Source organism: Pelophylax lessonae (assembly GCF_965119305.1).
Source record: "Pelophylax lessonae genome assembly, chromosome: 6".
Taxonomy (NCBI): domain Eukaryota; kingdom Metazoa; phylum Chordata; class Amphibia; order Anura; family Ranidae; genus Pelophylax; species Pelophylax lessonae.
Window position 1 is genome coordinate 322,901,067 of NC_138773.1, and position 12,373 is coordinate 322,913,439.

At 49.6% G+C, this 12,373-nt stretch overlaps 1 protein-coding gene across 1 annotated transcript in view; it reads left to right on the forward strand.

The window, feature by feature from the left end:
- The window catches only part of GLI2 (GLI family zinc finger 2), a 151,323-nt gene that overhangs the window by 109,743 nt on the left and 29,207 nt on the right, over positions 1-12,373 (forward strand). The window contains exon 5 of the mRNA XM_082262184.1: positions 10,315-10,516. Within this exon, the coding sequence (XP_082118310.1) occupies positions 10,315-10,516 (202 nt within the window). The remainder of the gene's footprint in view (positions 1-10,314; positions 10,517-12,373) is intronic.

The following is a 12,373-nucleotide window of genomic DNA, read 5'->3' on the forward strand; positions in this document are numbered from 1 at the left end:
TGGAAGGGAAGCTGTGTGTTATGTTGTTGGATAGGATACCCCCCCCCCCCCCATCCCCCATATCCATCCGACAACACAGATAGCAAAGAGATCCTAAATTCTGTGGAAGGGTAGCTATGTTTTATGTTGTTGGATAGGATACCCCCCATCCCCCATATCCATCCGACAACACAGATAGCAAAGAGATCCTAAATTCTGTGGAAGGATAGCTATGTGTTATGTTGTTGGATAGGATACCCCCCATCCCTCATATCCACCCCACAACACAGCTAGCAAAGAGATCCTATATGCTGTGGAGGGCTAGCTATGTGTTATATTGTTGGATAGGGCATTCCCATCCCCCACAGCCATCCGACAGTGCAGGTAGCAAAGAGATCCTATATGCTGTGGAAGGGTAGCTATGTAGTATTTTGTTAAATATGATGCCCCCATCCCTCACAGCCATCCAGCAACGCAGCTAGCAAAGAGATCCTATATGCTGATGAAGGGTACAGTAGCTATGTGGTATGTTATTGGATAGGATGCCCCCCTTCCCCCACAGCCACTTGACATTGCTGCTAGCAAAGAGATCCTATATGCTGTGGGGGGCTAGCTATGTGTTATGTTGTTTGATACAACAGGACACAGACTGGGAGAGGAAGAAGCAGCACAAAGAGCCAATCAGTGCCTATGTGCTAACAAGGGACATGCTGATAGGAGGAGAGAGCAGAGTGACAGAGAGATCATCTCATCAGGCTTTTCCCTCTCACTGTCCAATCACAGGCTTTGGGAAGGGACAAGACCTGTCCTGTCCTGTTTCCTGTCCTGCCAGACAGGGCTGCGCTGTGTGGCGGAGCTGTGTAAATCTCAGTGTTGGATGTACAGAAATGTAAACAGTTCCCTTATATTTATTTCATCAATGTCGTTAACTGTTTGCCTGGAGTTCAGCTGCAAGTAAAACCTTAGCGCGCGATCGACTTCCTGTGCAACTGTGCCCCCCGTCTCCCGCCGGCCCCTGCGCACACAATGTTTGCCATTGTCTCGGTACGCCATTAATTGCATCCTGATGTTTTCTCCTGAGTATGGTTACCCTCTGACCAGCGTAGAAGCTGCAGTGTTTTCACAAGGGGACGATCGGATTACCCGGCTGCTGGTCACCCTGTCATCATTCGCTGCCTTTAATCAGGCTCAGCTTCTCTTGTTTTCCCAATGAAATAAAAGCGAAATGATTTGCAGATTCTGGTAGCGGCTCCGCCGGTCACTTTGTTACCCCCTGAAGGGAAGTCGCTTCTTGTGGTTTCTTCATATTCCTTGTTACGAGTTCAGGGCGAGGCGTTTACTGCGATGCTGATTGTACAATGTCACCATAAAACGATACTTTGTATCCTCCGTCTTCACAGATGTTTTGTTTATAGAAGAATCTTCTAACCAGAAACAAATACAAACAAACAAAGGTCGGTTCACACCAGAACGCGATGCGGGAAAGGCGCGTCCCGTGCATTATTTCATGGATCACGCTCGAACGCACTGCCTTTGCGATCTGCTGCATGTCTTTTTATTTTTTATCCGTGATAGTGCAAAGGTGAGGGCGAGGTGTTTACTGCGACGCTGATTGTACAATGTCACCATAAGTCCCCATTCACACTAAGGCGACCTGGTCGCCTCACAGGTCGCCGTAGGTCGCCTTCCATAGGGAAGCTGCGGACCCGTTCTAATAAGAGCGACACAAGTCGCTCCGACTTAGAATAAGGGTCCGGAGCTTCTTTGGGGCGACCCGGAGGCGACCGCCATAGACTTCAATGTTATGAAGTCCGTGGCGGCCGCTCCGAGGTCGCAGTGCGCTGCTCGCACCGCGACCTCGGAGGTCGCCCCCCGAAGTCGGATCGCTCCTGTGTGAACGGGGCCTAAAAGCATACTTTGTATTTGTTTTGGTTGGAAGATTTTTCTATAAACAAAACATCTGTGAAGACGGAGGATACAAAGTATCGTTTTATGGTCACATTGTACAATCAGCGTCGCAATAAACACCTCACCTTTGCACCATCACGAATAAAAAATAAATAAAAGAAAGACATGCAGCAGATCGCAAAGGCAGGTACAAAACATCTGTAAGAGGAAGGAACCTAGACATAGGGGCAAGCCTGAGGACTCACACCCTTCATCCATGAGAAAAACACACACAAAAGTGAAAGGGTTACAAATAAAAAGAGTGGCCATGCATGTTGGTGCACTGGCCGGGCCCTGAGGCCTGGTAACCAAAATTGCCCCGGACATTAGCCAAAACCCCCAGCCCATAGAAGCGCAGCACAGAAAGAAAGCACATTTTGTGGTTATGACCATGTACCTGTTGTCACCGTGGGGTCCCACACCCATGTGTTACTAAGAGCACCCCAGACACCACAGACCTTCTGCCTTCCCAGCCCATGGCCAGACAAGGTAGAATGTTCAAAACAGGAGGTAATGGGCTCTTCCAGCTTTCCCGGGGGAATTACTCTCCTGCCCCAACTGCCTGTGGGCACCCCGATTTCTGTTCCAGCCTGTACTAACCTTCCAAGCCCCCATCACTCCAGCAGGTTTGCATAGCCGCCACCCAACCTTGGTCAGGTCAGATGACAGCACAGCGCCCCCCACTGGCTCACCGATAAGAACAGATTCTACACTTGATCTTAGGCAGAAGGCTCTGGTGCATCTAGGCTCTGGTGCATCTGCACATGTGTGATAATGGTGGCACTAGAGGGGGTGGGGGTCTGTTCACAGCAGGACTAAAGTACTGCTTTAAGCCCCAGTTCACATCGGGGCGATTTGACATGTGATTTGACATGTCAAATCCCATGCCAAATTGCAGCCTATTGCCGGCAATGTCACTGTCCAAATCAGTGCTGTCTTTGCGGCACCACACCGATTTCCAAAAGTAGTTCCTGCACTACATTTGGCGACTTCGGGGCGATTTCAATAGACATCTGTGCATGAATCCGCACAGATGTCTTTCAAATCGCCATGAAATGCGTGTCTGAAATCATGCGAGTTTAGCTGAACTCAAACTATTTCAAACCCGCCTCCAATGTGAACGAGGGCTAAGGACCAGTTCACACCTGAATCACACAGGAATGCGGTTCCCATGTGGTGAAATTTTGCAGACTATTTATTTGAATGGACTTCAAATCGCAGCGGAATGCAGAAAAAAGTAGGGCATGGGCAGGGTACTGCGGGAAGCCGCAGGGGAATCTGTTTCAGGGATTGCTTCAGTGAATGAACAGGGAGCCTCTGTACAGAGTGCTTCCTGTTCATTCATTCTGCAGTGCAGCTGAGGCTGCAGAGAAAGGATTGGGGAGCTGTACCCTTAATCTCTTTCTCTGTCTCAAAAGTGAGACAAAAAGGGGCTCTGAATCCGATCCCCCTGTGGCTACCTTGCAGCCAGAACATCAGGTTCCTCCTCCTTTCCCTCCTACCCACTTTCAGCTGCTGCAGGGAGAGCCACAGGGAATTTGGTTCAAGTGCCAGTGTCATTCATAACTGAAGCCTAGTGAACTGTCTTTACTATGCTTCCAACTGTGAATGAAGAGGAAGCCTCTGTACAGAGCGCTTTCTGTTCATTCATTCTGCAGCGCAGCTGCAGAGAAAGGGTCAGGGATCTGTGTCCTTGATCTTTTACTCTGTCTCAAAGGTGAGACATCAGTGGTCCGTTTAGACCCTCTATATTTCACCAAAACACCATTCCCGCCCCCTTCCTCCCGCCTCCTACCCAGGGCTTTTAGAGAACAAATTAAAAAAAAAACACATAATAAAGGGCTCATTCACACAAGTATTCTGCTTGCGTAAATGAGTGGTTTGTGCTGTGTTGGGGGGACATACCCCTGCACCCCCACACCCAAGCTGGCCTGTCAGGTAGGCTGTATGGGCCCCTCTGATTTCCAACAGCAGCCCTGAATACTGCAACAATGTTTCCAGCTCTGGATTTCCCTGATGAGTTTTTGCCTGAAGTTACTTTTGGAGGCCTCACATGACCTCTCCTTTTTAGATACTTTTACTCACCCGTCACGTGTTCTCGCCAGCAGGCAAGTCGTTCCACGGTTTACATTAATTGTCATATAAATCATTATTTACAATAACATCGCGGTCCTGGTTATTAAATCCCCCAAATCCAGAGGAGCAGATGGAAAATGTGATCTCACGATCGCTCCCCGACGTGGGACGTCTCCTGGTTTCGGGTTCTCTGCGGATGTCCTAATCCTTCTAATCTGCTGGAATCCTTCACTGAGACGTTCCTGCCCGGGCCTGTCCCCATCCCTCTGACCTCAGGCTGCGGGGTGAAGGATCTCGCCATTCTCAGGGAGCCGCGTTCAGAGCAACGTTCGCGTTTCCTGCGTTTGCTCAGCGATGGTGGACGCGGACGGTCTATAAACCATTCTGACAAGGCCAAGTATTCCAAAAGATTTTTGAACTCCGCTCCAGGAATAATCTGCGGGGAGATTTTTTGGAACCAAACGCTGAGGAATGTCAGTTCTGCGCAAGTTAAAGGAACAACGTGTTAGATGTCAGGATGTGTTTGTGTTACTTTCACGAAGAGGGCAGAAAGGAGCGATTGTACGAGAAAATCTCACTTTATATGCAGAACTCCAGGCATTCCCTTTTCAGTTGTAGCGGCTCCTCTCCTAGACTGAAATGGCTTCCTCTGATTTCACCGCACACTGTGAGCTTCTCACAATGTGCATTAGAAGCTGCAGCAAGCCAGATAGAGCCCCGCCCTTATTTCCTGGCTGTAGAACGTCCAACATCATGTCTCTGGCCTGCCTCTTTTCATTCATTGGGTTTTAGTTCTTTCAATCATGAAGGCTCAGCATGTAGGTGTTACCTATGCAAATACAGCCTAGGAACGCCCACTTCTCCAGAATGACCCACCTGTCAAGACATTTTGATATTTGAAAAACTCCTCCCAAGAGCCCGCCCACTGCTTACGTCAGGACTGAGGACTCTTGGTAAGAGTGCAGAAGCAGGGATCTGGGTGTTACCCTGGGTGATCTGTATGCAAATACAGCCTAGGAACGCCCACTCCTCCAGAATGACCCACCTGTCAAGGCATTTTGATATTTTAAAAACTCCTCCCAAGAGCCCGCCCACTGCTGCGTCAGGACTGAGGACTCTTGGTAATAGTGCAGAGGTGGGGATCTGGGCGTTACCCAGGGTGATCTGTATGCAAATACAGCCCAGGAATGCCCACTTCTCCAGAATGACCTACCTGTCAAGGCATTTTGATATTTGAAAAACTCCTCCCAAGAGCCCGCCCACTGCTTGCGCCAGGACTGAGGACTCTTGGTAAGAGTGCAGAGGTAGGGACCCTGGGTGATCTGTATGCAAATACAGCCTAGGAATGCCCACTCCTCCAGAATGACCCACCCATCAAGGAATTTTGATATTTAAAAAACTCCTCCCAAGAGCCCACCCACTGCTTGCGTCAGGACTGAGGACTCTTGGTAAGAGTGCAAAGGCAGGGATCTGGGCATTACCCAGGGTGATCTGTATGCAAATACAGCCTAGGAACGCCCACTCCTCCACAATGACCCACCCATAAAGGAATTTTGATATTTGAAAAACTCCTCCCAAGAGCCCACCCACTGCTTGCATCAGGACTGAGGACTCTTGGTAAGAGTGCAGAGGCAGGGATCTGGGCGTTACCCAGGGTGATCTGTATGCAAATACAGCCTAGGAACGCCCACTCCTCCACAATGACCCACCCATAAAGGAATTTTGATATTTGAAAAACTCCTCCCAAGAGCCCACCCACTGCTTGCATCAGGACTGAGGACTCTTGGTAAGAGTGCAGAGGCAGGGATCTGGGCGTTACCCAGGGTGATCTGTATGCAAATACAGCCTAGGAACGCCCACTCCTCCACAATGACCCACCCATCAAGGAATTTTGATATTTGAAAAACTCCTCCCAAGAGCCCGCCCACTGCTTACGTCAGGACTGAGGACTCTTGGTAGGAGTGCAGAGGCAGGGATCTGGGCGTTAACCAGGGTGATCTGTATGCAAATACAGCCTAGGAATGCCCACTCCTCCACAATGACCCACCCATCAAGGCATTTTGATATTTGAAAAACTCCTCCCAAGAGCCCGCCCACTGCTTGCATCAGGACTGAGGACTCTTGAGAAGAGTGCAGAGGCAGGGTTCTGGGCATTACCCATGGGGATCTTTATGCAAATACAGGCTAAGAACACCCACTTTTTTTTTAAGCCGGTGTGTGAAACACACTCAAGCTACACCCAGTGCATAAAAAAGTGCACACACGCAAACATGAAGAACACAAAAAGTGCACAGGGCATACACATGGCCCGTCTTTGAAGAGAAAAGGCCCTAACCCTGATCCCCCAGGGCGCAAGGCTCCTGACAGGGACTAAGGTACTCACTTGGTCCCATAATTCAAAGAAAATGTGACCGCACTCAGGAGAAGTTGAAGAAAGAAGTGTTTAATCCCCCGTATAATAGAGTACAAACAGTGCTTCACATAGACATGGGACAGGTAAACGCGTTTCACGATTCTACCATTGGTAATGATTAAGCGATCTGTAGAATCGTGAAACGCGTTAACCTGTACCGTGTCTATGTGAAGCACTGTTTGTATTCTATTATACGGGGGATTAAACACTTCTTTCTTCAACTTCTCCTGAGAGCGGTCACATTTTCTTTGAATTATTGGACTATTGGATGACGGATCCGACCTGCACCGGAGCGCTTTACTACTCACTTGGTCCCGCCTGGCCGAAACCGGGCTAACCCTGTTCTCTGGGAGGACTGCCGAAACAGCCCACCCCAAGTACTAGGTGGGGCTCCCCCAAAGGGATATTCCATGAGAGAGGGTGAACTAAACCAGAAGGTCATATCTACCTCCTCCCAAGACTTTCAGGGCAGGCCCAAGGACCTAATCGGGCACCGCCACACAACACAAAGAAGTGGGGAAGGGAAGCGGATAACATGCTTAGTGCCATAGTGTAAAAACCATGGCAGGCCTTCCGGCCAGAAATAAAAAAAATTCCTCTGGTCCCAACCAAAAGGCCTGTCCCTAGAGGCAGGTGCAAAAAAGTGTAAGCTCAGTGACCTAAGTGCCAAAATACTCAAGATGAGCTCTCCACCTATGAAAATAAGACACCCCTGGGCTGCCACCCCAGGAGCACATACACCACAGGCTTTTTCCTGTCCCGGCCCTTGACCAGACCAGTGCAGCCCAATCCCTACCAGGAGGCATCAGTGAAAGGGGAGTACACAGGGAGGGAGGGGTGATAAGAAGCAGGCAGAACAGGGAGGGGGATCGGTGTTGGAGAAGCAATTACAGGAATGATGCCCTGTGTCTGTGTCTCTCCCTGCAGCAGCTGAAAGCTGGCAGGAGGGGGGAGAAACTGGCTTTCAACTGCTGCAGAGAGTCGCACAGGGCATCTTCTGTATTTGCCCCTCTGCCCGGCCGCACCGATTCCCCGTGCTGTTGTGCCCCCCCTGTGTACCCAGGCCCCCCTACAGGAAAACTGATGGTCCCCCCCCCCCCCATCAGCGGCCCTGTTGATGCTGCTGGCTCTAGGGAGATCTTTTGTTGCTGCTGGGATTCTGTTATTGGCACTCCATTGTTGTTAGGGGTATCTATAGTTGCTGTCTGCGGAGGTGGGGGGCTATTGTTACTGGCTGCAGGGGATCTATTTTACTGCTTTTCTTGTTATCATTACCAAATTCTATAAAAATGACTTAGGACCACAAAATGATACGTAGTTCTGTATTCTCTAAAAGGGCAGTATTGGGAGGGAGGGTAGGGGGTGGAACCAAGAAATGATGAACAGAGGTAGGTGGGCGGGGAAAAGGGGTGACTCAAAAAGGGGGAGTTCCTGCAACTAATCTCCGAGAAAAAAGGCCCTACCTATGCGCCAAACCACGCGGTTATAAAACGAATGCCCAAAATAGTACATGAGCTTCTTTGGTGCATTTTCGTGCGTGCATCAAATGAATGGACTGCCCTATGCCTGTGCACATCTGACCCCACAATAAGGTCCCTTTCACACTTGTGCGACTTGTCCTGCGATTTGGGTCTGCAAAATCACATGACAAGTCGTTCTGTCCCTGCACTACTTTGGCCCGATTTTAATGCGTTTTGAGGTCCAGAGACATAGGCATTGCTTCAAGTCCAGTCAAAATCACGGTAAAATCGTGCGACTTTTAAGTCGCACAAGTGTGAAAGGGGCCTTAGGATGCAGCCTGATTGTGGGGTAGGAAGTTGTCATGTCTACATTGTTGCAATTTTGGATTCTCAGTTTCCAGATGACTTTCCCGGCGGCTCTGTACACTTTTCTACCTTTTTGTATTTCCGCGCTTATCAGTGGTCTCCCTCTATACCGGATTTGGTCAGCGCCGTGACGCGCCCCCCTCGACCTCCCCATACGTCAGTAACGGAGGCGCTCGGGAGCGGCATAAATCACCGCCAACGAGAGGAGGAAAAGAAACGAGCACAAAGTTTTCCTTTGCTTTTAATAATTTATCAGGGGAAGTGGCACATTAATAAAGCGGCCTCCCCAGGGGTGAGCTCCTAACAGAGATAAATATGGCTGCCAGCGTTGTCCTGCTTTCGCCAGCGAATGGAGGGAGAGCTTGAGAAACACATTGAAATAGTTTGCTTCCAAATTCCGTGTCATTTTTCATGCCGGGCCGGGTAATTATAGCCGCAGAAGCAAAATTCTCCATGTTCATTACACACTAACAGGGCAGCATGAAGTCATTAGTTCCCCCTCTCTCCATTGTGCCGTATGGTGAGGAAACAAATAGGTGGGGGTATTTATGATGATTGACAATTGGCGGTCTGGTTTTACAGAGAGTGGATTGTGTGTGTGTAATATATTGCAGCTTAGCAGTCCCTAGATGTGGTTGTTGCATTAGTTTTCTTTTTTCAGGCTGTTTTCCTGCACTTCCTTATATCAGGTGTCCCTATCAGAGTTCCTCCTTACATAAGGGGTCCACATGAGAGTGCCCCTATGCATCGACTGTCTTCATCAGAGTCCCACTTACATCAGTTGACCCCAGCAAAGTCCCTGTCAGTGTGCCCCCTTACATCAATTGCCTGTCTGCATCAGAGCACCTTCTTAGATCAATTGACCCAATCAGCGTTCCTATCATAGTGCCCCCTATATCAACTGTCCCCATCAGGGTGTCCCCTTTACATAAATTGTCCCCATCAGAGTGCCTCCTTACATCAGCTGTCTGCATCAGAGTACCTCCTTAGATCAACTGACCCCATCAGAGTGCTCCCTTACATAAGTTGTGCCCATCAGAGTGCCCCCTTACATCAATTGTCTGTCTGCATCAGAGCACCTTCTTAGATCAATTAACCCCATCAGCGTTCCTATCATAGTGCCCCCTACATCAACTGTCCCCATCAGGGTGTCCCCTTTACGTAAATTGTCCCCATCAGCTGTCTGCATCAGAGTACCTCCTTAGATCAACTGACCCCATCAGAGTGCTCCCTTACATTAACTGCCCCATCAGAGTGCATGCTTACATCAATTGACACCGTCAGAGTGCCCCCTTACTTCAACTGCCCACATCAGAGTGCCCCCTTACATCAACTGACCCCATCAGAGTGCCCCTTTGCCCCTTTACATCAATTGACCCCATCAGAGTTTCCCCTTTACATCAATTGTCCCCAGAGTTTCCCCTTTACATCAATTGTCCCCCTCAGAGTGCCCCCTTACATCCACTGCCCCCCTCAGAGTTCCCCCTTACATCAACTGCCCCCATTAGAGTGCCCCCTTACATCAACTGACCGCATCAGAGTGCCCCCTTACATCAACTGACCCCATCAGAGTACCCCCTTACATCAATTGACCCCATCAGACTGTCTCCTTTATGTAAATTGTCCCCATCAAAGTGCCCCCTTACATAATTTTTCCCAATCAGAGTGCCCCTTTACATCAACTGACCTTACATCAATTGTCAACCTTAGTGTGCTCCCTTACATAAGTGTTATACCCATCAAGAGTGCCTCATGGATCAGTGGATGCACTATTAGAGACCTGGAGGGAGGGCACAAACCCCCCCCCCCCCCCCCCCCGCCCAGCGCCCCTCCAGCTCCGGGCCATGTCCTGGGATTACAGCAGCAACTGTATGTGCAGTCATTACAAAAAACATTCATTGCTGGGAATGGGGCAGTGAGTGGGCGGTCCTTTCAAATTTAGAGATGGGGTCTGGGTGTGACCTACCCATAAAGCTGGCGCTCATTAATAAATATGGTTGCACAAATCAAATACATTTTTTGTTGTTTTTCTGATCTTTAGTTGCTGTTTTCTCTCTCTCTGTTGATATTCAGTGTCGCGGTTCTCCAGCCCCCGGCTCACGCCAAGATTAAACCGAAAGCGGGCGCTATCCATCTCCCCGTTGTCGGATGCCAGCATCGACCTGCAGACTATGATCCGCACCTCGCCCAACTCCCTGGTGGCGTACATCAATAATTCCAGAAGCAGTTCTGCAGCTAGCGGGTCCTATGGGCACTTATCTGCGGGGGCCATCAGGTAGGTGCATCGGAGACCAGACTTCTGAAAGACCCTGAAAGTCTTGGGGGGGGGGGGGGTGGATATGGCTTTCTGGCTTAGTTTGCTCTCTCTCATGGGGTCTATCTTCAGGGGGAGCCCCACCTAGTACTTGGGGTGGGCTGTTTCGGTAGTCCTCCCAGAGAACAGGGTCTGCCTGGTTTCGGCCAGGTGGACCAGTGAGTACCTCAGTCCCTGTCAGGAGCCTTGCACCCCAGGGTATCAGGGTCCTTCCTTTTCAGAGGTGGACCATTCGGGTGTTAGTCTGAGTGTGTTTTACACACTACAGGCTTAAAAAGAAAAAACGTGTGAGCTTAGGAGGAGGGGTAGAGAGAGCACAGCCTGCACCTCCTCCTGGCTCTCTCCTCCTGTCCTTGATGCTTCCAGTGCTGGGCTGACTGTAGAAGTAGTGATGAAGCTGTCACTACTCCTGTCAGCCTTATAGTAGAAGGAACTTGTGGCGTCCCCCATCCCTGCTATACAAGCTGCGCCCAGGGCAGCCCCCTTCTGCCCGTCCATTGTCCCGGCCCTGCCTCGAGGCGTAACACTGATGCATTACTGAGCATGCTGCACTGACAGTACCTCACAAAAGTGAGTACACCCCTCACATTTTTGTAAATCTTTTATTCTATCTTTTCATGTGACAACACTAAAGAAATGACACTTTGCTACAATGTAAAGTAGTGAGTGTACAGCTTGTATAACAGTGTAAATTTGCTGTCCCCTCAAAATAACTCAACACACCGTTAATGTCTAAACCGCTGGCAACAAAAGTGAGTACACCCCTAAGTGAAAATGTCCAAATTGGGCCTAAAGTGTCAATTTGTGTGGCCACCATTATTTTCCAGCACTGCCTTAACCCTCTTGGGCATGGAGTTCACCAGAGCTTCACAGGTTGCCACTGGAGTCCTCTTCCACTCCTCCATGATGACATCACGGAGCTGCTGGATGTTAGAGACCTTGCGCTCCTCCACCTTCTGTTTGAGGATGTCCCACAGATGCTCAATAGGGTTTAGGTCTGAAGACATGCTTGGCCAGTCCATCACCTTTACCCTCAGTTTCTTTAGCAATGCAGTTGCTGTCTTGGAGGTGTGTTTGGGGTCGTTCTCCTGTTGGAATACTGCCCTGCTGCCCAGACCCTGAAGGGAGGGGATCATGCTCTGCTTCAATATGTCACAGTACATGTTGGTTCATAGTTCCCTCAATGAACTGTAGCTCCCCAGTGCCGGCAGCACTCATGCAGCCCCAGACCATGACAGTCCCACCACCATGCTTGGCTGTAGGCAAGACACACTTGTCTTTGTACTCCTCATCTGGTTGTCGTCACACACGCTTGACACCATCTGAACCAAATAAGTTTATCTTGGTCTCATCAGACCACAGGAGATGGTTCCAGTAATCCATGTCCTTAGTCTGCTTGTCTTCAGCAAACTGTTTGCTGGCTTTCTTGTGCATCATCTTTAGAAGAGGCTTCCTTCTAGGATGACAGCCATGCAGACCAATTTGATGCAGTGTGCGGCGTATGGTCTGAGCACTGACAGGCTGACCCTCCCACCCCTTCAACCCCAATGCTGACAGCACTCATACATCTATTTCCCAAAGAAAACCTCTGGATATGACGCTGAGCACGTGCAATCAACTTCTTTGGTCGACCATGGCGAGGCCTGTTCTGAGTGGAACCTGTCCTGTTAAACCGCTGTATGGTCTTGGCCACCGTGCTGCAGCTCAGTTTCAGGGTCTTGGCAATCTTCTTATAGCCTAGGCCATCTTTATGTAGAGCAACAATTCCTTTTTTCAGATCCTCAGAGAGTTCTTTGCCATGAGGTGCCATGTTGAACT